At 44.7% G+C, this 27,598-nt stretch overlaps 1 protein-coding gene across 8 annotated transcripts in view; it reads left to right on the forward strand.

The window, feature by feature from the left end:
* GOLGA1 (golgin A1) overlaps nt 1-27,598 on the forward strand; it is a 51,995-nt gene that overhangs the window by 13,379 nt on the left and 11,018 nt on the right. For all 8 annotated transcript variants that reach the window (XR_006737779.1, XM_045562678.1, XM_045562682.1 and 5 more), the window contains 11 exons: nt 387-556; nt 1,028-1,139; nt 4,283-4,408; nt 7,009-7,104; nt 12,823-12,918; nt 13,893-14,042; nt 14,887-14,982; nt 24,647-24,736; nt 25,622-25,724; nt 25,844-26,004; nt 26,436-26,567. Coding sequence is in view for 7 of the 8 variants with exons in the window: in XM_045562678.1 (XP_045418634.1) it covers nt 387-556; nt 1,028-1,139; nt 4,283-4,408; nt 7,009-7,104; nt 12,823-12,918; nt 13,893-14,042; nt 14,887-14,982; nt 24,647-24,736; nt 25,622-25,724; nt 25,844-26,004; nt 26,436-26,567 (1,332 nt within the window). In the remaining variant the exon portion in view is untranslated. The remainder of the gene's footprint in view (nt 1-386; nt 557-1,027; nt 1,140-4,282; nt 4,409-7,008; nt 7,105-12,822; nt 12,919-13,892; nt 14,043-14,886; nt 14,983-24,646; nt 24,737-25,621; nt 25,725-25,843; nt 26,005-26,435; nt 26,568-27,598) is intronic.

The following is a 27,598-nucleotide window of genomic DNA, read 5'->3' on the forward strand; positions in this document are numbered from 1 at the left end:
AAAATTTATTAAAATGAGAAAGTTCTGTTTACAATGTATTTCCTTTCTCTTTTCCTGTTTTTTTTTTTTTTTTTTAAACTCTGGGCATATAAACCCCTTTATAGCCCCACAAAAATGTTATAAAAGTTTGGCTATTAGTCCAGATTTTTTTTTTTTTTTTTTTTAAGAGACAGTGTCTTGCTAAGCTACCCAGACTGGGGTGCGGTAGCTGTTCACAGGCATGATCATAGCTCACTGCAGCCTCATACTGGTGGGCTCAAGCAATTCTCCTGCCCCAGCCTCCCAAGTAGCTGGGATTGCAGGCATGTGCCACTGTACCCAGCTAGATTTTTTTAAAAGCGTATTTCTTAGCAGTAGCTCAATGAAACTTTTTATCTTTGTATCAGCTTTTAAAAAAAGAAGAAAGTCTGGGGAAAATGGAGCAAGAATTGGAGGCACGAACCACAGAACTTAGTCACACCCAGGAGGAGTTGATTACCTCCAATCAGATGTCATCAGACTTAAGCCAGAAGCTAGAAGAATTGCAGAGACACTACTCAACGCTGGAAGAACAGAGGTTCTTGCTTGGTCTGTGGGGCCCTTGGGAAGAGGTGTTAGCGTAGCTCTGACTGTGGCCCACCCGCCTTTCCCCGTTGTTCATCACAACACTTTCCAATTCTGGCACTAGCAAAAGCTTCTGGACATGTCCTTACCTGCTGAGGACTCAGGGCCCACCCTACCCCCAGCCCTTTCTGTCTTTACCTGCCTAGGCTCAGAATAGTTTCAGCCTTGTTGAGCAATTTCATATGGTTTTAGTTTGTAAGCTATTAAGTAAGCAAAGGCAGATCAGGACTTTTTCGGTGGACTTTTTATTTTTTGGCTTCTGCTTCAGAGAGAGCCAAGGAGTCTTTTTCCATTGATGACCTTCATGCGGCTAGTAATGCTTACAGCCCTGACATGGAAAGAATCATTTGTATTCTTCTTTCGGAAGAGTGTGTCTTATATGAGATATCCAAATGTGTTCATTATCTGCTTTTTTTTGATGAAGAGATCATGTGATAGCTTCAAAGGCAGGTGCAGAAAATAAGATCACAGCCCTGGAACAAAAGGAACAAGAGCTCCAAGCACTCATTCAGCAGCTCTCCATTGATTTGCAAAATGTAAGTAGAATATGTGAGCCCCATAGAAGGATGGAGAATTTTTGCCCTTTTGCTGTATGTTGGAATAGTTTGTGTATGGTTATAATTTTGGGGTCCTTGAATGTTTTCTAGAACTTTCCATAAAACTATTGTATTTTGTATTATCGTTGTGTGAAGATTTTAAATTACTGAGTAGATTTCTTTAATGGTAATAGAATTATTCTAATTGTACATATTTCCTCCCAAGTCAGTTTTTTTTAGTGATGGGGTCTCACTTTTGCTCAGGCTGGTCTCAAACTTCTGAGCTCATGCAGTCCTCTGGCTTCGGCCTCCCAGAGTGCTAGGATTACAAGCGTGAGTCACCGCGCCTGTCCCTAAGTCAGTTTTGTTAGTTTATATTTTTCTACATAATTGTCCATTTGCTGTAAGTTCAATATTTTTGGTATTATATTCCTTACATTCTCCTCTTTTTTTTTCTTTTCTTCTTTTTTTTTTGAAACAGGGTCTCACTCTGTCACCCAGGCTGGGGTGTAGTGGCACAGTCATAGCTCACTGCAGCCTCGAACTCCTGGGATCAAGTGATCCTCCTGCCTCAGCCTCCCGGGTAGCGGGGACTATAGAGCACATGCCATCCATCATGCCTGGCTAATTTTTTTGTAGAGATGGGGTCTTGCCATGTTGCTCAGGCTGGTCCTGAACTGCTGGCCTCAAGCGATCCTCCTACCTTGGCCTCCCAAAGTGCTGGGGTTATAGGTGTGAGCTTCTGTGCCCTGCCTCTCTTCTTTTTAATTGCTACCCTCTTTTCATTCTTAGTAGTGTTTGTGCATTTTCTATTTTTTTCTTGTTCATTCTTGCCAAATGAAAAAAATTTTACTTTAATTCTTTCCACTGTGTTTTTATTTAACCCACAATGTCCACAATTATAATTTTTTTTACTCTATTAGATAGTAATTCCTCAGCTGCAGCCATTATCTTTCCATTTCCTAATTTATGCCTTTTCCAACCTCTGTCATACTTAACGTAATATTTTTATGGAAATCATCTAACTTTTTTTTGTTTGAATGAATACATTTTATGGTGTAGGGGGAAAAAGTCATGTTGGGAGAAGTGAAAGGGTAGCTACATGGCTAGAGCTCAGAGAGGAAGTGGAAGTGGTGCTAGACAAGGCCGGAGAGGTATGCAGAGGCCAGTTTGTGTAAATAGTGAAAGTGAAATTCCACAAATATTCATTAGTGAATCTTTAACGTAAATACCTGAACAGTTAGCCTGTGCTCAGTATTCAAGTGCTTTACATACAGGGACTCATCAAATGCTCACAACTACCCTTTGTTTAAACATTGTTTTCCCATTTTAAAGATGATAGCAATGAGCCTCTGAGATCTGAGAGGCTAAATGATTTGTCCAAGATCACACAGATGAAGTAAACGACAGAGCCAGGATTCAGACTCATGTCTGTCTGAATCAAATGTCCACACACCCCATCTTGATGCAGTGTACATTCTAGGACTGTAACTGTGAGTCCTGGACTTGGCGAGGGAGTGGGTGAAGGGGACAGTCATTAGGAAAGGGGCGGGCTTGGCGTCAGGAAGCGGGGCTTGGTAGCTATTCCAGTAGTTCATGTGAGGTGCAGGGGACCTGCAGTAAATCAGCCAGCCTGGAGAAGGAGGTTGTGCATTGATATATTGCACAAGAAGACTAAATGCAACTTGGCAACTGATTCTTTTTCTGTCCCCAACTTTGCCTAACACAATCACTTGTATACCATGTGTGTAACAAACTCACTTTCCCTCCTGTGTTATCTTCCTCTCCTAGGGTTACCTAGGCGTCTGAGCCAAAGACTTGGGAATTGTGTTCAGCTCCTCTTTCCTCCCACCCAGCCTCCTGGTCTTGTACTTGCCTGTTACCTCTTTACATACGCTGCCCTTTACGCAGAATTCCTGCTTCTCTCCCACACCCTTCCACCTGGACTTGCCTGTTTAGGAGGCCTGATCTGATTCTCCCAGATGGTTAATTCCTCCTGCCTCTGACATCTCATAGCACCTTGTTGTCCCTCTGTTGTGTCATGATTATACTGTTTTATAAATAGTCGTGTGTATATGTGCCTCTATCACCAGCCTCCAGGCTTCTATGGATCAGGAACTGTGTCCGATTGTATCCCCAGAAAACAACAGATAGAGTTTAGGCTTGATAAAAGTTTATTGAATTGTGGGGTTGTGAATCCAGTCTTCAGATTCCGCTCCACTACTGTCTCCGTTGTCACACCTGTGAGATTCAGAATGGCAACCCTAGGCCCAGGTTGCTGCATCTTATGCTGAGGAAAGACTGGCCAGGTTGCAAACTGAACGTAAAAGTCTGTGGCTTAAGATGGAGCAACAGAAGCATAAGATGAGGGAATTTGAGGGCGAAGAGTATTGTAAGGAGGTACAAGTTTTCACAATGAGATTTTGATGCCATACAGCCTTTCCTAGGGGAGGAGAATGGGCATCCTCTGTGCATGCAGGGACCAGTAGGGGTCTGAGAACTTGTGTATTGAAAGCTTCTTGGATCCTCTGCTTTGATGTTAAGCAGCATTTGAAGATTGGTAGTAGTGAAAGGAACAAAGTTAGTCCCAGCCTGCCACCATCACCACTACCATCATTGCTAGAGACATAGACTGAAATAAAGTGGGTAGCTGTTGGTCTGGAGCCAAGGTATGAAAGGCACAGCAGCTGTGCCCTGAGCCAGGGTGAATATCATCATTTCAGAAGTTCTCTCTTCAGCCTTAAAGCAGCTACGTTGGCAGTGTTAATGCTTCATCCAGCCCCTTGACTTCCAGGAGCATTGTTCTGTAGGTCATTGCAAAGCAGGCTGGGAGCTTCTTAGGTGGGATTGGCTCTGCTACCTCTACCAGGTAGGTAATGGCTTTGTTCCTTCTCTGACTGTCAGTTGCTTACGTTGGGAAAAATGTTTGCCTCTTGCTGCACTAGGTCTGAACTGGATCCTTGAGTGTCACTGGGTTCTGATCTTGCATCTTCTGTGTCTCATTTTCAAGGAAGATTCCTTGGCTATATGTTGTTCCAGGGGGGCAGTGAGAACAGAATTTCATGGAAATGTAATGGCCCAAGAGGAGGCAGGAAGGAAGGAGAGGGCTTATAGTATAGTATGATCTCTGCTTTCACCTGCAGATCACTACTGAAACTCAAGAGAAAGAGAAAGTTATCACACATTTGCAAGAGAAGGTCGCATCCTTGGAGAAGAGACTAGAACAAAACTTATCAGGAGAAGAGCATGTGCAAGAACTTCTGAAAGAGGTAACTTTCACTCTCTGGTGATTCCAGAAATCCTAGAGTTTCAGAGCTGGGGTGCCAGAAAACAGCTCGGTCAGAAGAGAGCTCTCTCCAACTTTGCATTGTCCTGCTTACATCAGAAACAGCCTCATGTTCCCTGTGCGCAGCATGCTTTTCTCAGGGAAAGGGAGAGCTTTGTTCAGAGACACATATGAACAGATGGCATCCTTGTCACCAGTCAACTGCACCTAGTGATTTCCACCATTTGGGCTGTCTTACCTTACCATACTGCTCTCTTCCCCGCACTTTTGCCCTCTCCATTGGCCAAGGGAAGTAGCTACCATCTGCCTTTTGGCATGAGCAAGAATTAACCTTGGTCAGTGTTGTGCCCACATTCTGCTCCTCCTTCTTTTTGTATCCCAATGATTGGCCTCACCATGACAAAAGTGACAAAGCAAGGCCTCAGCACTCGTCCTAGTTTATTATTGTTGTTGTTAGAAACAGAGTCTCACTCTGTCATCCAGGCTGGAGTACAGTGGCTTGATCATAACTCACTATAGCCTCGAACTCCTGGGCTCTAGCAGTCCTCCTGCCTCAGCCTCCTGAGTAGCTGGGACTACAGGCGCACATAACCACACCTGGCTAATTTTTTGTAGAGACAAGGTCTTGCTATGTTGCCCAGTGTAGTCTCGAACTCCTGGCCTCAAGTAATCCTCCCTCTTCAGCCTCCCAAAGTGCTAGGATTACAGGTGTGAGCCACCACACCTGGCCTCATCCTAGATTACACCTTCATTTTCTGTCTTCAGTCACTTTCAAGTAAATATCTCTATCTCCACTGCCACTGTTGTACTTCTGGGTTTCCAGCAACTGTAGCCTATTCTATGTTAGAAGGCTCCAGACTGGCCTACTCAACATCAGTCTCTCCTCCTTCATCCTCTGACATAGTCTTACATGCTCACTGCCAAACTGATCTCCTAAATAGCATTTATGACTGTATCATTCCTTTAAACATCTTCCACAGTTCCCTTAAACAGTCTACAGTGAGTACAATGTGAGTTCCAAATTGATTTCTAGAATCAGACTGCTTATGTTTGTATCCAGCCTCCTCTTGCTAGCTTGTGACATAGAGCAAGTAACTTAATCTCTTTGTATTTGTTTCTTCCCCTGTAAAATTATTTTTATTATGGTACCAAACTCAGAACTGTTGTTAAGATTAAATAAGTTGTATAATATGTAAAGTGCTTAGAATGATGATTGGAACATAATAGGGTCTCAATATATGTCAGCTATTAATATTGTAATAATTATTATTATGTCATCATCATTATTATAAAGTTTAGTATGCATAGGAGTTACTTGGGGAGTTTGTTTAAAGAATATATCTCTTGCCCTGCCCCCAGAAATTCTGATTTCAACAGGCCTAGAATAAGGCCTCAAATTTACCAACCACCCCAGGTAAGTCTAATGCCAGGATTTAGAAGAACCTACTTTGAAAAACATTACCTACAGAATAAAATTCAAACTCCTTTTTTTTTTTTTTTTTTTTGAGGCAGAGTCTCACTTTGTTGCCCGAGCTAGAGTGAGTGCCGTGGCGTCAGCCTAGCTCACAGCAACCTCAAACTCCTGAGCTTAAGTGATCCTACTGTCTCAGCCTCACGAGTAGCTAGGACTACAGGCATGCGCCACCATGCCTGGCTAATTTTTTCTACATATATTTTTAGTTGTCCAGATAATTTATTTCTATTTTTAGTAGAGACGGGGTCTCACTCAGGCTGGTCTCGAACTCCTGACCTTGAGCGATCCACCCGCCTCGGCCTCCCAGAGGGCTAGGATTACAGGCGGGAGCCACCGCGCCTGGCCCCAAACTCCTTTCATGGGCTGGGCACAGTGGCTCACACGTGGAATCCTAGCACTTTGGGTGGCTAAGGAAGGAGGATCTCGTGAGACCAGGAGTTCAAGACCAGCCTGGGCAATATAACAAGACCCCTCTCTATAAAAAATAGAAAAAATTATCTGGGCATGGTGGTCCGTGCCTGTAGTCCCAACTACTCAGGAGGCTGAGGCAGGAGGATTGCCTGAGCCTCAGAGTTGGAGGTTGCAGTGAGCTGTGATCACCCCACTGGGCAATAGAACAAGATGCTATCTCAAAAAAAAAAAAAAACCCTCTTATGATCTGGCCCTTTTGCCTAACTTTCTAGTCTCATTTCTTGACCTAAACCCATCACTTTGGGTTCTGAGGAGTTATAGTTCCCTGAATGTAGCAGGCTGTGCACATCTCCACTGGTCATCCCTCTGCCTGGGAGGCCCCCCAACCCCTGGCCACCTGTGAGTGATAAAGCCTATGGCAAGGAGAATCTCCTGCTCTATGCTCCCTATTTGTGGGCAGTTATTGCACCCTATTATATAAATTTTTTATTAGTCTTTTATTCCAGCCTCAAAGTCAAAGGGATGTCAAATTATCTGCATGTACTTTATGATATGTGAATTAATCTCAATTAGTTGGGTATTTTAAATGTATTTGTGTCCCTTTTGTGTAGCACAAATCGTAGTATGTTGTAGATATCAGTAAAAATTTCTTCAATGGAGGAATGACTATTTTCTTTCACTCTTCTTTCAACTTACAGAAAACAGTTGCTGAGCAGATTTTGGAGGACACCAGACAGGAGCTCTTAGCAGCTACAAGCAGCCAGGCCAAGGCCATTAACACCCTGGAGTCTCGGGTACTGACCTTACTCCTGCTGTTTCCTATGTTTGGGTGGTAACCTGGCTGAATGACAACATGGTGTGGCTGAGAATCCCATTGGTCAGAGTGTTTCCATTGGAAGGTACTACTCTTTGGATCTTACCAATATAGGGATGAGTTAGTCATTTTCTTCATTCTTGCCACATTACCATCATTGAGTTCTACACAAACTTGTTCTCATGTTTATTTATTCACTTTTATCTACATTGCCCTTCCTCCAATAGGAAACCATTCCCATGTGGTTAATATAGATCCCTTTATTGTTGGGTTACCTTAAAATGGGTAGCATTTTTTTCATGTGCATGTGTTTTTAATTCATGTAAATGACGCAGCTGTGAGTGTGCCGTCTCTGTTATTTTCAGCTGCCCCAACTTCTGTCTGTATCCACTTCATTGTACTTACCTACTCTCCTTTGTAGTTTTCTGCATGGTAGACATCCACATTGCCTTGTTCCTGCCACCTCAGGTTACACTACAATCAACAGCCTTGTCCCCTTAAGGTTGATAGAAAATGCATATTACCTAAAGTGACTAAATAGAACCAGATTGTTCTCAGAAAGCCTACACCTGACTCTCCTCCTCCAGCATACATGAGGGTTCCTATATTTGCATTTCTGCCTTTTCCAACATTGGTATTTCCCAGCCTTTTATATTTTTTATTTATTTTATTATTATTATTTTTTTTAGATATAGGATCTTGCTCTGTTGCCCAGACTAGAGTGCAGTGGTGCAATCACAGCTCAGTGCAACCTCCCACTCCAGAGCACAAGGTCCTCCTGGCTTAGCTTCCTCAGTAGCTGGGACTACAAGCATGTGACACTATGCCCAGCTAATTTTTTCTTTTTCTTTTTTGTAGAGATGGGGTCTTGCTATGTTGCCCAGGCTACTCTTGAACTCCTGGCCTCAAGCAATCCTCTCACCTCAATCTCCCAAAGTGCTAGTATTACAGACATGAGCCACCTTGCCCAGCTGCCCAGCCTTTTAGATTTTTGCCGGTTTAATGAATGTGAAGTGATATTTCATTACTTTATGTTGCTATGGTTATTAATGAGTTTAACCATGTCTTCATATGCCTGTTATTCTTTGGGGTTTCTGCTTTTGGATTGCCCATTCATATCCTCTGCTTGTTTCTCTTTGGAGGTTTCAGTCTTTGCTTATTTGGTTTATAGGATTTTATTGTATATTCTTGTTCCTAATCTTTTGTCAGTTATAGTCCTGAGCCAGTCTGTTAACTTTGTTCATGTGTCCTAATCCACGTACAGACTGTCTTTGTGTGTGGTGTTAGGTAGGGATCCAATTTTATTTCTCTCCATTTTTCTCAACACCATTTACTGAACAGTCTATCCTTTGTGAATGTATATCTCATGCTAACTTTATCATATATTCATGAGTTTGTCTCTGCATTCTCTCTATCCATTGGTCTGATTGTCTGCTCTTACATAATCACTACAATGTTTTTATTACATAGTATTGTTTGTACTGTACCTCAGTATCCACTAAGACAAGTTATCCTTTCCTTTGAAGGCTGATTTAACTATTTGTAGACCTTTGAGTTTTCAAAAAATTCAACCTGAATATTTATTAAGATTGCATTAAGGCCAGGCACGGTGACTCACACCTGTAGTCCTAGCACTCTGGAAGGCTGAGGCAGAGGGATCGCTTGAGCTCAGGAGTTCGAGACCAGCCTGAGCAAGAGCAAGACCCCCCCCGTCTCTACTAAAAATAGAAAGAAATTAGCTGGACAACTAAAAATAGAAAAAATTAGCTGGGCCTGACAGTGCACACTTGTAGCCCCGGCTACTCGGAAGGCTGAAGCAAGAGAGTCCCTTCAGCCCCAGGAGTTTGAGGTTCCTGTGACCTAGGCTGATGCCACAGCACTCTAGCCTGGGCAACAGAGACTCTTGTCTCCCAAAAAAAAAGATTACATATATAGGCTAATGGGGGAGGATTGTCAGTTTTATAATATTAAGTAATTCCTTCCAAGAATGTAAATAAATTCAATTTATTCAGATTATTTTCTGTGTTCTTCATTAAAATTTTATATTTTTCCCAAAAGACATCTTATTTTCTTGGTTAAGTTATTAATTCCTAGAAACTTTAGAGTTTGTGTTGATGCTGTGATGGTATCTTATTTTTAATTGGTCATTTCTGGTTATTCCAGGGAAATGCCATTTTTTTTAGTTGTTCTTGGATATTGCACTTCTGCTAGACTTTCTTACTCTAATATTGTGTGATGTCTTTTGTATTTCCTGGGTAGATAATCATATCATCTGTAAATAGTGACAGCTTTATTTTATTCCTTCTAGTCTTTCTACCTCTTATTCTATTTTCTGTCCATATAGAATGGACAGTACTATATTAAGCAGTTATAGGGGTAGTGGGCATCATTGTTTTGTTCCCAGTCTTAAAGGGAATGTGTCTGAAGTTTCTTCATTTGGCATAAAGTTTGCAGGTTTTTGGTATTTAATCTTTACTGAATTAAGGAGATTCCTTTCCAGTCTGCTAAGAATTTGTGTTTTTTGTTTTGTTTTGTTTTTTGAGATAGAGTCTCGCTGTGTTGCCCTGGCTAGGGTGAGTGCCGTGGCCTCAGCCTAGCTCACAGCAACCTCAAACTCCTGGGCTTAAGTGATCCTACTGCCTCAGCCTCCCCAGTAGCTGGGACTACAGGCATGCCCCACCATGCCCGGCTAATTTTTTCTATATATATTTTTTAGTTGGCCAGATAATTTCTTTCTATTTTTAGTAGACACGGGGGTCTTGCTCTTGCTGAGGCTGGTCTCAAACTCCTGACCTCGAGCAATCCACTCGCCTCGGCCTCCCAGAGTGCTAGGATTACAGGCGTGAGCCACCGTGCCCGGCACTTGTTTGTTTTTTAAAATTATAAATTTGTAGAATTCTATCAAATGCTTTATTTGCATTGATTGAAAGAAATCATACATTGTTTTTCCTTTAGTCTGTTAATGTGGTGAATTACCTTAATAGACTTTTTGACTGGGATAACTACCTCTTGATACATTATTTTTATAATAAACATCTGAATTTCGTTAGCTAATACTTTATTTAGAATTTGTACAACTACATTTATAAGTTGAATGGGCTTACAATGATCTGGTTGTAGAATCACATTACACCAGCCTTGTAAAAACAGCTAGGGAGCTTTTGTGCTATTTTCTGAAACAATTTATATTAAGATTCAATTTATTTAAAGTTAATGCATATATAAATTTGGTAGAATTTACCTACAAAATGATCTGGACCTGAATTTTTCAGGGAAGAGACATCTTTAGTTAGCAGTTTCAATTTTTATTACTTACTAGACTAAGTTTTCTATTTCTTTTTGAGCCAATTTGACTTTTTTTCAAAATTTATCCATTTCATCTTGATTTTTCCAACTTATTATCATATAATGCTCTTAAAATGTATTATCACATAATAATATATTTGCCTGTAAACATATAGTATTTTTTTTTAATCTCCATGTGCTCCTTTGTTTCTATATTGTGTTAATTTGCATATTCTGTTTTTCTTGGTTAGTCTTGCCACAGGTCTATCTCAGGATTGGGCAAACTGTAACCCTCAGGCTAAACATTGCTGAAAGACACACCCATTCATTTACATATCTGTAATAGGGCTGTTTTCTTGCAATAGCAGCAGAATTAAGTAGTTGTGGAAAACATTATATTTATTAAATAGTTTGCGCCATTACTTTTTTAATTTAACTATTTTTTTCTTTACAGACTTTTGTTTCTTATTATAATTCAGTTCTAACTATTTTCTGAATATCGTTTATGCTTTGTTTATTGCGATAAAATATATATAACCTAAAATTTACTACTTTAACCATTTTTAGGTGTCCAATTCAGTGGCATTAAGTACATTCACGTTGTTGTGCAACGAGCACTACTACCCATCTCCAGAACTTTTTCATTTTCCCAAACTGAAACTCTATACCCATTAAAACAATAATTCCCCCAGTCCCTGGCAGCCACCATTCTATTTTCTGTCTCTATGAGTTTGAGTACTGCCTTATATAGGTGGAATCATACAATATTTGTCCTTTTGTGTCTGGCTTATTTCACATAATATAATGTCATCATAGTTCATCCATGCTGTAGCATGTGTCAGAATTTCATTCCTCTTTAAGGCTAACATTCCATTGTGTGTTTATACCACATTTTGTTTATTCATGCATTGATGGACATTTGAGTTGTTTCCATCTTTTGGCTATTGTGAATAATGCTAACATGAACATTAGTGCACAAGGTTTTTGTGTGGACTTACATTTTCATTTCTTTTGGGTGTATATCTAGGAATGAAATAGTTGGGTCATATGGTAATTCTGTGTTTAACCTTTTGAGGATCTGAATCTTTCTTGAGCTCAGCCTCTAAATTGAGACTTGGGTAGATATTTTCTGATCTCAGGAGTTTAAAACACTAGGTTTTAGCCCTGGCGTTACCACTGGTAAAATTTGTGATCATGAACCAGTAACAATACTGTTCTTCTCTGTGGAATAGTAGCCCCTTCTCATGGAGTTGTTTTAGTTAAATCTCACATGTGAATGTCTGTGAGGAACCTGAACCTGAACAATACCCTTCTTTCCGTGGGTTCCTACCTCCTCTTCAGCTCCATACAGTCTTCCTTGTGCTTGGGTTTTCATAATAAAGCTCCCCAAGGTCAGACCTTACTCAGTAAACAAGAGCACTTTACAAGAGAAATGCACAAATACAGCTTGAGTCTAATAAAAATGCCATCATAGAGAGCCAAATCCAGATTCAGCTCAGTCCTGGACAGTGAGGGCCTTGAGGGCCAGTCTGCATCTGTCCTGCTCTCTGCGCTGGCCCTGTGCCCTGTTTCGGTTCCGGGTACGCAGTCAGACTTGGTCAGTATTTGTGGAATGAGTGAAACCTAAATTTATATTGTGAGCAGTAATCCCACTTCTGGGAATCTATCCTAAGGAGGTGATTCAAACCAAGTAAAAAATTTTTGTGTGAAGATGTTAATTGCTGTTTTATTTTAGATGGAAAAAATGGAAAACAACCTAAATGTTAGCATGGTAGGCAAGTGGTTCAGTAAATTATGAAATACTCATTGAGGAAATAATCTAAAGTCTAAAGATTACATGGAAACACAGAAGGAAATTTATGAGTGGGGAAGAAAATACAAAGTTTTACACTGTTATATTAAAACTGTACAAAGTTATTTGTAAAAGTCATTAAAAAAGACTGAAAGACATTAGAATGCTAATGCTTTATGATGATAGAATTATGGTTATCTTTTTTCTCATGTTACATTTTTTTCCTGCAATATACCTGTTCTATTATTTAAATTGGTTGCTTTTTTTTTTTTTTTTGAGAGAGAGGGTCTCTGTCCCCCACACACAGTACAGTGGTGTGATCACAGCTCACCACAACCTCCAACTCTGTGGCTCAAGCAATCCTCCTGCCTCAGCCTCCAAAGGAGCTGGGACTACAGGCCCGTACCACGATGCCACCTAATCTGTGTACTTTTTGTAGAGATGGAGTGTTGCTATGAGGCCCCAGGCTGGTCTTGAACTCCTGGCCTCAAGCGATCAGCCTCCCAGAGTGCTAGGATTACAGGCAAGAACCACCTCACCAGCCCGGTTTGCATCTTAAAGCCATTTTTTACTACTCTTCAGCTTCTCTGAGGAGAAAGAATGCTTCTGTTTTCCTCTCAGGTGAAAGAGTTAGAGCAGACCCTGCAGGCCTCTGAGGAGCAGCTGAAGCAGAGCAGGGCTGTTGTGCTTGCCCAGGAAGCCCACATTCAGGAGCTTGTAAGTGGCGCCTGTAGCTGCTGTGTTCCAGGCTTTCCCTTGATGCCTTTGCCGTTGCCCCAGACTCCCTCCCAACTTGGGCAGTGGTGTCCAGACCTGCCTTTGGTGGAGTGGCTGTGCTTAGTGTGAACGGGTGGGCAGCATTAGGGAGAGGGAGTCAGGGAAGGGGACAGGCTGGCTTGTTCCCATGTGAGCTCCATGCTTCGGGCCCAGCCCAGTCCTGGGGCTGTCAGAGGTGGCAGCTCCATTAGTTAGCTTGCAGTCAGGGGTGTGGAGAACAGGTCACACTCTGAGGAGAAGATGCCAAAGGCATGGCCAGTCATCACAGCCCGGGTGGGGCGTGGAGTTAGGGGTTAGGGAGATCAAAGCAGCCAGCATGGATTGCAATTTGCCATGTCCCAGACACTGTGTTGAGTCTCCATACATGTTTTCCTTCAGTTCTTGCAGTAGACCTAAGAGGTCTGCACTGTCGTCCTCCTTCTATAGTGGAGGCAAGCCCAGAAGGATTGTGTCACTAGGCCACAGCCTCTCACCAGGCCACAGCCTCTCACTAGGCCACAGTCTCATAGCCAGTAAGTGGCAGAACCAACATCTTTCTCATGTCAAAGCCCTTGTTCTTCACCACTGTGTTATACTTCCTCCCCTGGGGAAAGGCTCAGCTGTAGAGACAACTCTGAGTAGCGTGAAGGCGGCGTGTGTCTGAGGATGGGCTGGTGCCCAGAGCCATCCCCACACACCCTGAGGGTGCAGGGATAGCATCCGTACTGATGCCAGACTCCACCTCCCAGGGCAGGCCAGGGTCCAGGAGCCACAGGCAGAGCCTGGGGGGGACAGCGGGGGAGACCTCAGCAACAGGAGAACAGGAAGGACAGTTGTTTCCATTGGACACTCACCTTTGGGTCACTGAGGGCCGGACGAGTGCGCCCCCCTCTAAAAACCATCGTCACCCTAACTGTCCTGTGCTATCCCTGCAGGCCGCTGCCAATACGGAGAGCAGCCGGGCACAGCAGCAAGCCCTCGCTCTGGAACAGCAGCACATAGAGCACGCCCGGGCCCTGGAGGCCCAGATCGCCTCCCTGGAGAGAGTGCGGGCCTCCGAGCAGGCCACTGCGGAGCGCGGGATGGTGAGTGGAGAGCAGGGGAGGCCGAGCACAGGGGCTCCGGGTCCGCACACAGCGGGGTCTGCCACGTGCTTGACAGAGCAGCCCCCTCACTGCCTGGGGACCAGACTGATAACTGTGTGTTTTGGTGATGTCCTGTTTGCTGTTAATCTTTCAGGTGCTCAATGACCATAATGTATCTGGGTATTTAAATGCTGGCAATACCAGGGATGCTTTCCTCAAGTAGCCCCTCAAATAGGTTTTCCATGCTTTTTGCTTTTTCTGCTCCCTCCCAGGGATACCTATGATTATTATATAGCTTGTTTTATATAGTCCCACATTTCTCTGATTGTTAATTCTTCTTTATTTTTGTTTTCTACATTTTTGACTGAATGGGTTAATTCAAAAGCCTGTTTTCAAGCTCTTGGAGAGCAGTTCTTAGCTTTCCAATGAGACACCTGCACATGGGACCAGATGTCAAAAGGCTGCTATTTACGAAAACCCAATTCAGATGGGTTTTCTTGTTCCTTGTGCCCCAAAGAGACTTTCCGGTGCTTTCTGAGCATCCCCCTCAGCTTCTCCCATGTCTTTTAGAATCCGCATTGCTCCTCCTGATGGCTCCCCTCTCCATGGCCCCTCTCCCTCCTACACAGTCTTGAGAATCATGCGCCTCACTCCTCCTCCTCTTGGGTTTTTCGAGTAGTTCTCTCTTTCGTACCCTGACCCACATTCTCATCTCCCACCTCTGCAGTGACCAAAAAGGGGAGGGGTATTTCAAAGGTGCCATGTCAAAGAGGTAGGACCGTTTTCAGGGAAAATATGGTAGTGAAGACCTTTTATTTTTATGTATGTTGTTCTCAATTTGCAGAGAGAACTGGAGCAAGAAAATGCAGCCCTTAGAGAAAGCAGGAGTGAATGTGAACGTTCTCTACAACATCACCAGTTTGAACTAAAGAAGCTAAAGGTATTCATCTAATTGAGTCAGAGTTTCCCAAAAGTGTTCCTGTCCCTACATGTGTGTTTGGAGTGGCCACGTGAAAGTCTCATGCTTACAGTGGAGAATGAGGGAACTAGCGTTTGTTCAATAGTTCTGTTAGGCATCTGCTAGAAATTGTCACTTTGTTAAGTCCTCTCAGGGATCCAGGACAGTAAGAAGAACTATGCTCATTTGGCAATTAATGTCATTGAGGTTCTTAGTGAAACTAATTTGTCCAAGTTCCACAGTTCACTAGAGATGGTGCTGGTCTGACTTTTCACTCCACCACCAAGGCCCAGCCCTTCCTCTGGGTCATCAACAACTGCCTGAAAACGATGCTGTCAGAGCACCACTCTGCCTGGTGTTTCCAGTGAGACCTTAACGTAAGGCCTTTAAAAATCATAAGGACCTTTTTTTTTATTTGTTTGTATCAGGGGCTTTGTGTGGGAATGAAGAAACAAGCTGCAGGGTTGTTACCCTTCCCCTGCGCAAACTGGAGCTTTAATCAGATGCTGCCTCTCATTCCCTCAATGTAACTGGATGAAGAGGACAGAGAGATTCTGCCAGTTTCTTATAGGACCCCAGCTCCCCTGTTCGCTTTCGAAGCACCCTTGGATGATGGATCATTGCTGTCGTACTTGTTCAGCGTGGTCAAGACTCAAAGATCTTACAGATCTTTTGGCAAGATCTCTGAGAGCATCCATGGCCGAGTGCCTGCCCCTATGTCTTACAATAATCGGCTCTGATCAGTTACTTAGACACTAGTGCAATAGTGCTGTATCATGGGAAGCATGGACTTTGGAGTCAGATATTTTTTCATGTATTCCTTCAACAAACATTTGAGTACCTGTAAGTGCCAGGCACCATTGGAGGTGCTGGGATGTGGCAATGAACAAAACAAAAGTTCTTGCCCTGTGGAGCTTGTAACTAGAGACAGTAACCAAGTAACAAGTAGTAATAAATGCTCTGAAGAAAATAAAGCAGGGGCAAGGACAGCTAGGAGGGAGCAAAGAGCTCTTTTCAATGTGGAGGGTAGGGAAGGCTTCAGTGGTGTTTGAGCAAAACCGGCCAGCAGTGTGGATATTTGAGAAGGAGTGGTGCAGACAAAAGAAATAGCAAATACAAAGGCTGTGAGGCAGAAGAAAGCTGGCCTCTTCAAAGAACAGCACGAAGGCCAGTGGGGCTGCAGCTTAGTGACTGGGGGAGAGCGTGGCTGATGGTGAGGAGGGAGACAGGCATTAGAAAGTGTCCCAGGAAGCCATGGCAGGTCCTAAGCAGAGAAGTGATGTGAGAAGTTTTGTTTTAAAAGGATTTCTCTGGGTCTGTGTGGAGAATGTTTGGTAAGGGAGCCACGGGCAGAAGCAGGAAACATTCAGGAGGCTTTTTAGGAATCCAGGCCAGAGGTGACTAGCATGTTAGCCGTGGACGTGGGAAGTATGCAGATTCAGGATTTAGTTTAGAGATGAAGCATTTAGGACTTGCTACTGATTAAGTGAAAGAACAAGAGAACAAGGAGTTGGAGATGACTCCTAGGTTTGGTTTGTGTCACTAAGGGTTTCTCAAGCCCAGCACTGTTGACATGTGAGGCTGACAGTTCTTTGTCATGGAGGGGTTTGCAGCAAGTGTGTCATGCTGGCTGCTTGGGAGCATCTCCTCTCTGGATGTCAGTAGCAACTCCCACTTATGACAGTCAAAAAGATCTCTAGACACTGCCAAATGTCTCCTGAGGGATTGCACTGGCAGAGAACCACCGGGGTAACTGAATGAATAGTGGTACCATTCACTGAGAGGGAGTCTGGGAGCTAGTGGACATTTTGGACACGTTAAGTGTCAGAGGCCTACCCAGGTGGTCATACCTCATAGGCTGTTGGCTAACGGGTCTGGAAATCAGAGCAGAGGTCCAGGGTAGGTAGATAAAGTAGAAAGGCATCAGCATAGCTCACAGGTAGAATTGACAGCTAAAGAAGGTCAGCCATGGGATGAGTGCAGTCTACCTAAGGAGAAGAGGGCCTAAGGGGAAGGCAGGGCCGCTCCAACATTTAGCGGTTCTGAGCAAAAGGAGGAGCCAACAGAGAAGACTCCAAAGGAGCTGCAAGTAGGACAGCAATGAAACCAGGAGAGTGTTGAGTTCTAGAAGTAAAGGACAAAGTGTTACGGGAAGGACTGAGTAGTGAACTGGGTCATATGCTGCCTACTGGTCAAGAAAGGAGACACAGAATTGACCATTATTATTTGGCAAGACCAAGTTCATTGGCAACCTTGGCAAGAGCATTCACTGTGGAGTGGTGGGATGAGGTTGACCAGAGCAGGTGAAAGTGACACTAGAGATGCTTCCACTGCCAGTAAAAGCAGACAGGGTAATTCAGACTACCTCATTCCCTGAGGACTGCCAGAAAAGCTGGCCAAAATGAAAAACCATCTGCTTCAAACCACTGGGAAACCTACACAGCACTGAGGAGAGGCCTGTCCAGCTCAGAGAGGTGAGCCCAGCACTTGGAGCAGCTTTTGCCCTGGGGATATTTGCTGATCCTGAAGAGGTTGGAAGATGATCTAAATTTTTTACAGCTTATCAGAGTTGGGGGAATAAAAATTAGAGTTTAAGTCCCACCTTGGATCCAGCCTGGGAGATCCTTAAAGGTTTGGTTTGGCACACCAAAGGCCTGCACACTAGGAGTGACGGTGAACGAGAAGTAACCAGCCCCCAGCCCCCACCCAGCCCCCGCTTAGATTCTACTCATTTACAGACGCAGGTGTGGCCCAGAAAATCCCATTAGTTTTTTGGTTTTGGTGGTCTTTTTTGAGATACGGTCTTGCTCTGTTGCCCAGGTTAGAGTGCAGTAACATCATCATAGTTCACTGCAGCCTCAAACTCCTAGCCTCAAGCCTCCTGAGTAGCTGGGACTCTTGAGTAGCTGGTGCCTATAGTCTACCACAGCCAGCTAATTTTTAAAAATTTTTTTTGTGTAGAGACAGGGGTCTCACTGTGTTGCCCAGGCTGGTCTTGAACTCCTGGTCCCTCGAGCCATCCTCCTGCCTTTGCCTTTCAACATGTTGGTACTATAGGGGTGAGCTGCCACATCCAGTCTCATTAGCTAATTTCAGGATTAAAGTGATCCTAGTCCTGGGTGACGAGAGAAAGCAAACAAAATCTAAGATAATCAGACAAACAAAAAATACAAAACAACATGAACAGAAAAAACAGATTCACAAGAGCTCAGAGGTAAATTATAATGCTTACTATGTTTAAGGAGATAAAAGACAAAATTAAATATTTCAGCAAAGACATGGAAACTATAATAAAAGACAGCAGTTTTGAAAAGGAATCAAATAGAATTTTAGGCCTGAAAAATGTAATGAAATGTAATGAAAAAGTAAATGAAATGAATGCAATAGATTACAAAAGGCCTTGAGGAAATTTTGGGGGGTAATGGATATTTTCATTATTTTTATTATAGTAATGATTTCACCCCAATTCATTAATTAAATTGCACACTTTAAATATGTGCTGTTTGTTGTCAGTTATTCTGGGCTTTGATAAGACAAAATCCATTTAAAAAACACTGAATGAATTTAACAGTAGATTAAAACTAAAGAGGGAATTAGTAAAATGGAAGAAAGAGCGGAATAAACTATCCAGAGTGAAGTACAGGAAAGAAAGAAGAGGCGTACACAATACAGTGAGATGCTTCATCATGTGTCATTGGAGTCTCAGAAGGAAATGGAAAAAAAGAGAGAGAAGCAATCACTGACAAGATAATGGCTGAGATTTTTTTCAGACTGATGGAAGCTATCAAGTCACAGGTTAGGAATCCTTCCAAATCCAAACAGAATAAATGTGAAAGTCCAAACTCACACAGCATGGTGGAACCAAAGAAAACCAATAAAACAAAGAATTCGACACCAGCAGAGTTGCACTAAAGGAAATACTAACGAGTATCTTTCAGGTGTAGGAAAATTCTAGATGGCAGTACAGAGGATGTAAGGAGGTAAGAAGGAATGAAGGGCAATGATTATTGCTAATAAGTACATAAATCTAAATAAATATTGTAAAAAATGATTTTAATAAATATTTAATTTGAACTAAAATATAAGACAAAAATAACCCAAGTCAGATGAGATAACTGCAGTCAGTATTCTCAGCCCTCGCCTTGTCTAGGAACAGGATGAAGCTACCAAATAACGCTGGGCTTTGATAAGTCAAAAAGGCATGTTGTAATCTCCAGACTAACGACTAAGAAAATAATGAAAAAATATATAACTTCCAGACTCATAAAGGGGGAAAAAGGAAATTTTAAAAGGTCAATCCAAACTAGAAAATAAAGGATTAAAAAAAAAGAAATAGAGACCAGGACCCAAAGTATGTTAAGATAGTAAATTGAAACCCAAATAAGTCAGTATTTAACTAAATTCTGCAATTAATAGAGATTTTCTGAATGATATATTTTAAAAATGCAACCAAACACTATTGACAAGATGCAAGAGAAATACCTACAACATAATGGAACAACACGATTGAAAAGGAAAAGTTGGAAAAATATATAACATGCAGTCATGAACTAAAATTAATCTGGGAGTAGCTGTATTAATAAAGTAGACTTCAGGCAAGAACCATTATTAATAAAAATGGAGAACCATTCTTCAGGAAGATAAATAATTCTTTTTTTTTTTTTTTTTTTTGAGACAGAGTCTCGCTCTGTTGCCCTGGCTAGAGTGCCGTGGCGTCAGCCTAGCTCACAGCAACTTTAAACTCCTGGGCTCAAGCAATCCTCCTGCCTCAGCCTCCCGAGTAGCTGGGACTACAGGCATGTGCCACCATGCCCAGCTAATTTTTTCTATATATATTTTTAGCTGTCCATATAATTTCTTTCTATTTTTAGTAGAGACAGGGTCTCACTCCTGCTTAGGCTGGTCTCGAACTCCTGAGCTCAAACATTCCACTCGCCTCGGCCTCCCAGAGTGCTAGGATTACAGGCATGAGCCACCGCGCCTGGCCCAAATCTCCAATCTTACTGGGATATTTTAACAAACTTCTTTAATTGACAGAACAGGTTGACAAAAAGTGAATAAGGATATAGTAGTGTTGGTGTTGAACACCACCATTAATATTCTTAATGGACATACGTGGAACCCTATACCCAACAATTTCAGAAGATATACATCCTTTTCAGGTGTACATTGTTGACCATAAAGTAAGTCTCAAGCAATTTCAAAGACTTGAAATCACATAGAGTATGCTGACCACAATGCAGTGAAACTAAAAATCAGTAATAAAAATATAGAAAACTAGCTGGGCACAGTGGCGCACCTGCTCGGGAGGCTGAGGCGGGAGGATTGCTTGAGCCTAGGAATTCCAGGCTATAGTGAGCTATGATCGCGTCTATGAATAGCCACCGCACTGCAGCCTGAGCAAAAGAGTGAGACCCTATCTCAAAAAAAATTAAAATAAAAAATATATATAGAGCCCCTGCATGTTTGCAATTAGGAAGTATACTTCCAAATAACCTATAGGTCAAAGAAGAATCACAATGGAAATTAGAGAATATTTTGAAATAAATGATCATGTAAATACTATATTTCAGAACTGGTAGAATATAACTAAAGCAGTGCTTAGAAGGAAATTTTAGTCTCAAGTGCATCTTTTAGGAAGAAAGACTGAAAATTGAGCCATATATCCATCTCAAAAAATCAGAAAAAAAGCAACAAATCAACTCAAGGAAGAAATAATGTAAGAGCACAAATTAATGAAATAGAAAATTAAAATAAATGAGATCCTCTCCCAATAAAGAGAATGGATGAAACCTAAAGTTGATTCTTTGAAGACTAGTAAAGTTGTTAAACTCTGGGTGAGAATCATCAGGAAAAAAAGAAGTGGCACAAATAACAAATGTCAGGAATGAAAAAGAAAACATTACTCCATGTCCAGCAGACATTAAAAACAGGAATATAAACAACTTTATGCCAGTACATTTTACCACCACGCTCTAACCAACTGAGCTAACCAGCCACCTATGCCAATACATTTTAAAAGTTATATGAGATGGTAAAATTCTAGAAAAATATAAATTAGCAAAACTAATCCATAGAACCTGTGAAAGGTACCTTACATGGCAAAAGGAGCTCTGCAGAGGTGATTAAATTAAGGATCTTGCGATGGGGAGATTATCCTGAATTGTCTGAGTGGGTCTCAGATGGAATCACAACTGTGTTTGTATGAGAGAGGTGGCTTTTACCCAGAAGGCAGAAGGTGATGTGAGAATGGAAGCAAAGAGATTGGGAAGTGCTACACTGCTGGCTTTCAAGGTGGAGGAAGGGGCGAAGGGGCAAGGAATGAAGTTCTAGAAGCTGGAAGAGGCAACGAAACAGACCTTGCCTCAGCCTCCTGAGGGAGCAGGGAGCACTGCCCTGCCATTACCTTGATTTAGCCCCATAAGGCTCAGTTCAAATTTCTGGCCTCCAGAACTGTGAGATGATAAACTACTGTTGTTTTAAGCCACTGGGCTCGTGGTGATGTATTACAGCCGCTGTGGGCGCTGATACGCTGACACTGGCAGAAACGGAGACTGACTCACAGTGTGTCTGTCATTGAAGGTGCAGTCAGGAGGTAGGAACCACCTAGTTGAATGAGAATATGTGTTCTAAAGTAAAGCTTTTAACGGGGCAGAAACAGTTAAAAGACATAGAGGTGGCAACTGCAGCTTCCAACCCTTTGGACTAAGGGAACAAAGTGGAGAAGTTGGAATTACTCAATTTAGGCCTGAAGAGGTGGAGCCCACAGATTGGCCTCGCAGACCTGTGAGAGGGGGTGCTGGTGTGTGGGGTGAGGCAGCAGGTGTTGGGAAAACTGCAGGCAGGATGCAGCTGCTGCCAGGCGAAGAAGCGCTGCTGGGATAGTGCTCCCCGGAACCGGAAGCCGACCTGAAGGAGCCTCTTGCCTCCCAGTCTCCCCAGCCCTCCCTGTGGCAGACCTTAGTGCAGAGCGGGGGGGCAGCAGGCCCGGCGCCACAGCGCAGGATGCGAGAGGGTGGCCGTTGGCCGGGAGGCGGGAACTCAACACCAGCACGCGCAGGCTCATTCCAGAAGTTTGGGGGATTTTCTGGCTATTTGGACTTTAATACAATTTTGGTTAGATAATACTCTGATTTCAGTCCTTTGCTATTTATTCAGACTTGTTTTATGACCCACCTTATAGTCTATCTTGGCACATATTTCAATGCAGCTGTTAGAGTATTCAGTAAATGCTAATTAGGTCAAGTTGGTTGATAGTAGTATTGAAATCTACATGTTTTCTGATTTTTATCTACTTGTTTCATCAGTTACTGAGAGGCGTGTGCTAAAGCTTCAACTATAAGGTGGATTTGTCTCTTTTTCCCTTTAGTTCTGTCAGTCTTCACTTCTTATATTTTGAAGCACTGTTGTTATTAGGTGCACATACATTTAGAATTGTTTTCATCCATATTTTTCAAAACAGCTATTCCCTGCGCCCGTCCTGGGAAATCATCCCCAGGTGCAGAGGCTGCTGCACGTGGGTGGCCTGGTGGCTCCTGAGAGGTACAGGCCGCGCTTTCCACACAGCGAACCTGAGCTGGAACTGTCAACCTCAGATCCCACAGTCCCGGATCTTAGCGGCTCTGTGGCACTAGCACAGACTTTGGAGCCACATAGACTCAGTTCTGCCTGCCAGCCTAGTCCCACAATAGCTGACCCTTGAGGGAATCCATTTTCCCTTTCTTGAACTGAAGATGGTAGCCCCTGACCTCAGGAGCATTCCTCAGGATCAGACATGACTGTGGGTGAAAAGTGCCCAGTGCAGGTCCCCGGCACGGAGGTGCTGTGAGTCTCTGCTTCCCGCCCTCGCCTGCCCTTTCTGTCTTACACAAGCCTCTGCCTCCTGGCTGTGTAGAATAGCGTCTCTCCCCAACTTGCCCAGAAAAGGCTTCTGAGGAGGCATGGCCCTCCTGTCATCTCCCCCAGGCCTCCCCATCCTCTCCACTGAGCCTGACACCTCCTGCTCCTCCCCTGTATCAACAGAACCACCCCCAAAACCGGCATTTGGGAGGAGGTGATGGTCCTAGGCCCCCGACGAGGGATGCTGTCTGGAGTTTGCCAAAGTCCCACCTTCGGCCTTTTGAGTTCAGGCACCAGCATTTCCTTGTTGCCAGAGGTGAACTCACTAAAGGTCAATTCTGACAACCCACAGTGCGAGGTGGATGAGGCTGATGTCACCACCACTGCCCCACTGGTCAGGCCATAAGTGGAAAGGGAGGTTTCTTAGGGAGAGCTGGGTAGCTGAACTAGAAAGACTGGTCGGGCTGGAACTGCGCCCTGTTGGGCTATCTCTTGCCTGTCAGCATCTTGGTCTCTCCGCTCTGTGGGCTGCTCTGCAGATCTGCAGACATTGCCACAGCAGCTCCAGGCTTGGAATGTTCCAGCTTAGCACCGCAGGTGAAAGAGGGCTTCTCCCCCTCAGCTTCACCATATAAAGAAGGGTTCTGATGTAAAAAGGACTCTGATTGGTTCATCTTGAGTGACAGCCACCCTTGGATTCATTTATTTGGTCAAGGGGTGAGATACTACAATTGGCCAGGTCTAAATCACATACCACAAAATCAGGGTATTACTATCATCAGCCCTGCCAGAACCACGTGGAATTTCAGAATGGGAATAGGAAGCACGAACAGTGAGGCTCTTACCCCAAAAAAGAGGTGGGGTCTGGGTAGACAGAAACAGTGGACATCACCTCTTGTTCTCTCCAGGGCATTTCCTGGCTGGTGTTCAGGTGCCTGCCAAGTCATCTGGGACATCTGGGGTTGCTTGGCAGGCACGGGCACCAGTCTCAGTAAGGCTGTGCTGTTTGTCCCGGGAATGGTCTCTGTGCTCCATGGGGGCAGCCCTGCTCGTGGTAGAAGATACTCTGGCAGGTAGAGTCTGGCATCTGAGGCCTGGCCCTGAGCTCAGACACAGGCTGGCTTTCTTACTAGCTTTAGGACCTTGAGCAAATTACTTACCCTTCCAGAGCCTTTGTTTTCTCTCCTATAAAAATGGGGTAATTTTGATGAGTCCATGACTTTTTTTTTGAGATAGAGTCTCTCTCTGTTGCATAGGCTAGAGTGCGGTGGCATCAGCCTAGCTCACAGCAACCTCAAACTCCTGGGCTCAAGCGATCCTCCTGCTTCAGCCTCCCAGAGTGCTGGGGTTACAGGAATGAGCCACCACACTCGGCCAAGTCCATGACATTTTATCCTGTTAAATTGCAGGAATTGCTCATTATTCTTTCCGTGATGGGATTGTCCCAGTCCACCACTCTGTTCATAACAGCCTGGGAGTCTGTCTTGTTACATGCTGATTTCCTTAGACCAGCTCTTCAAGTCTGGGCCCCTTGCTTGGGTCTGGTACCAGCTGGTATGCTCATGGGACAAACCGACCCTTAGCTGGTTTCCAGAGAAGTCAGTGGGTTGTCCACAGGGACAGTTACCAGAGGGATAGAGATGACATTTCAGCAGGAGGGCAGCCTGGGAACCTCGGGAAGTGGGTAGAATGTTGCTGTGGCCCCGCAAGGCAGTACCTCTCTGTCAGGTTTCATGCAAAGTATGCAGCTAAGAAAATGTGAACTGAGTTTTGGAGCTCAGTCTCCTGCCTGTTTTCTGGACTGTAGGAGGAGTGGAGCCAAAGAGAAATTGTGAGTGTGGCAATGGCGCAAGCCCTGGAGGAGGTGCGGAAGCAAAGGGAAGAGTTCCAGCAACAGGTGGGCCCTGTTTGACGCTGAGGGATGATGCTCCCCGACCAGTCACCATCCGGCTGTGGGACTGTCGGAGTGGCCCCCTCTGTCCAGGGTAGGGGGCGGACACAGGTCTCGGGGAATGCAGTCAGCTGCGTGATGCCCCTCTGATCTTTAGGAAGGTGGGAGAAAAATGTTTTAAAGAAATCCTCACCCCACAGGATGTCCTTTTCTAATATTTGATGGTCAGTTTTAGTTCTAAACATTACCTAGGAAAAAAGTGCATGCCCGGGACCTACCGGGCTCTAATTCTGTGATGTGGCCCAGCACTGCCCTCATGTCCTGACAGCTACAGCAGTTTGGGTTGAGCTCTCAGCAGGAAGTGTGGGAAATGCCTCCTTTGAAGACAGTCTTAGCATCTGGCCCCAGACCTCCTGGTTAACTGGCTCTAGGCCTTTGGTAAGATTTTAAGTCCTTAAAATCTGAGTCTCAGAGTCTCCTCTGCTAAAGACACTAGTCCTTCTAATCACACGTCCGGGCTACTGGAGTGAGGTAATGTGTATCAGACGCCCGCCAGAGCTGGGCACATCACAGGCATTCAGGAAGTGGAAGTCATGGTTATGACAGCTTGTTGGAAGGTTGGGCAGAATGGCCACACCTCTGGTTGGGCCACTCTAGGCCGGGGGGTGGGGGGGCCAGTGAGAGGCAATTGCCCCTGTGCAGGGACCCTGTCAAGGAGAATAGACTTGTGCTTGTTCATAGGAGCAGAGCTTAGCGTGGAGCTTGTTCTGGGCTGTGTCGTTCAGGGAGGGATTCATGGTGGACCTTGGGTGGTGGAAAAGTGGAGATTCATATGGGGGTACATAGGGTCACTGCTGCCAACCTTCTCTCGAGTTGATTTTTCTCTCCAAGGCTGCTAACCTGACAGCCATGATAGACGAGAAAGAGCAGAGTTTACAGGAAAAAGCTGAAGTGCTTCTCCAGAAAGAGCAGGAGATTCTCCAGCTGGAGCAGGGTGAGGAGTCTCCCCCTGGCCGGGCCTTCTCTCCTTTTCCTGCTTGGCGATAGCCCTGTCACCAAGCAGCGTGGGATCACTGGGTTCACAGTGCACACCTCCCCTCTGCCCCAACCTAGGTCATAACTCAGCCCTGCTGCAGATGCGCCAACTGCAGGGTGAGCTGGAGGCCCTGCGGAGCCTGAGGGTGGAAGAGGCCGCGGCAGCCGCGGAACAGGAGGACCTGCTGAGGCTGCGGGGCCCAGAGCAGGGCGAGGCACTGCCAGCCAGCGAGCCAAACGTAAGTCCCAGCTGTGCCTGTGTGGCTGCTGCGGCCGGGCACAGGGTGATGCTGTGAGTTGGCAGGGAGGTGGCAGTGGGCAGACAGTGAGCGGGGCACTGCCCCTTGCTGTAGTGTCCTTTCTTTTAACATGGGGATGCTCAAGTGGCTAGGAGGTCATGAGGCCTGAAGGGCCCATTGTAGGTGGCATTGCCTGTCAGTGTGCAGAGTTTCAAAGCCCTGTGGCCCGAGCAAAAGCTAGTTGCATGGAAAGCTAACTGTCCCTCTGGAAGGCAGTGGCGGGATCATCTTCTCCATAGTTTGAGTTTGGCTCCCGGCCAGCTGCCTGTGGGCGCACATCAGGCCACACCTGCGAGCCAGCTGGCTCCCCTTCCCCACGCAGCTTCAGCACTACCTGTCCTGGCTCTCAACTTGCTGCCACTACCCTGCAGGTGACCTCGAAGGCCTTGTACCAGCTTCCAGCTGCAGGAGGAACACCAAATGGGGAGGTTGGGGCCATGGATCTAGGACAGCTACAGAAGGAGAAACAGGACTTGGAGCAGCAACTTGCAGAGAAAAATAAGGTGAGTATGCCCTGGGCCTCGACAGTTTCTGTCTCCACTCTGTCCCCACCCTGGTGCCTGAAATGTCTTAGTTCATCTCGGAGGGTTTTGCTGGTGCCCTGGCAGCTCTCGGGAGATGTTACCTCCTTCAGCAAAAGAGCTGCCTCCTGCCTTTCCTCTGCCGTTTGCCTCTGGCATTGTCTTCCTTTTAATCCTCCCCACCCACCACGACCTCCTCTTCTCCCAGCCCCTTGAGATACTGTTCGTGTGTCAGAGCTTGAGCAGCTGCAAGTCCAGGTGTTCCCTGCCAGCTCTGGTGTCCCCAGGCGGGCCATAGGGATAGTCCTCTCACCTCTGCACTTCCTTTCTACAGCTTTGGGATGATAGCACTGACACCTGCCATTAAGGGTTTTTGCTTTCTGGCAAGGGGGCGGTGGGGGGCAGGGCGGCAGTTAGGGGAAGGTCTTTGTTAACTATCTTGTAAACCTGCTATTTGGAAGAGGCTCAATAAATGTCACGATCCCACCACACCCTGCACCTGGAAATTCGGGGTCTCATTTGATCTTCATTTGTGTTTCGGGTTGGTTTGGTTTGGTTTTGAGACAGGGTCTTGGTCTGTCTCCCAAGCTGGAGTGCAGTGGCATCATCATAGCTCACTGCAGCCTCGAATTCCTAGGCTCAAGGGATCCTCCTGCCTCAGCCTCCCAAGTAGCTGAGACTACAGGCTCGAGCCATCACACCTAGCTATTTTTGTTTGTTTGTTTTTTGTAGAGACAGGGTCTTGCTCTGTTGCTCAGGCTGGTCTCGAACTCATGGCCTCAAGTAATCCTCCCTCCTCAGCCTCTCAAAGTGCTGGGATTACTGGCCTACCACACCTGGCCCTTGATTCTGGTTTTTAAAGTATTCTTTGAAGCTTAGTGTGCTGGCTGGTTATTGCTCTGGCCTGAAATTCTGCCCTCAAATTGCATGTGTGCATTTTTTTTTTTAGATCTTTTAACAAAGGGAAAGAGTGTTCATTCTCTCTCTCTCTCTCTCTCTCTCTCTCTCTCTCA

The sequence above is a fragment of the Lemur catta genome, chromosome 10 (assembly GCF_020740605.2).
Source record: "Lemur catta isolate mLemCat1 chromosome 10, mLemCat1.pri, whole genome shotgun sequence".
Taxonomy (NCBI): Eukaryota; Metazoa; Chordata; class Mammalia; order Primates; family Lemuridae; genus Lemur; species Lemur catta.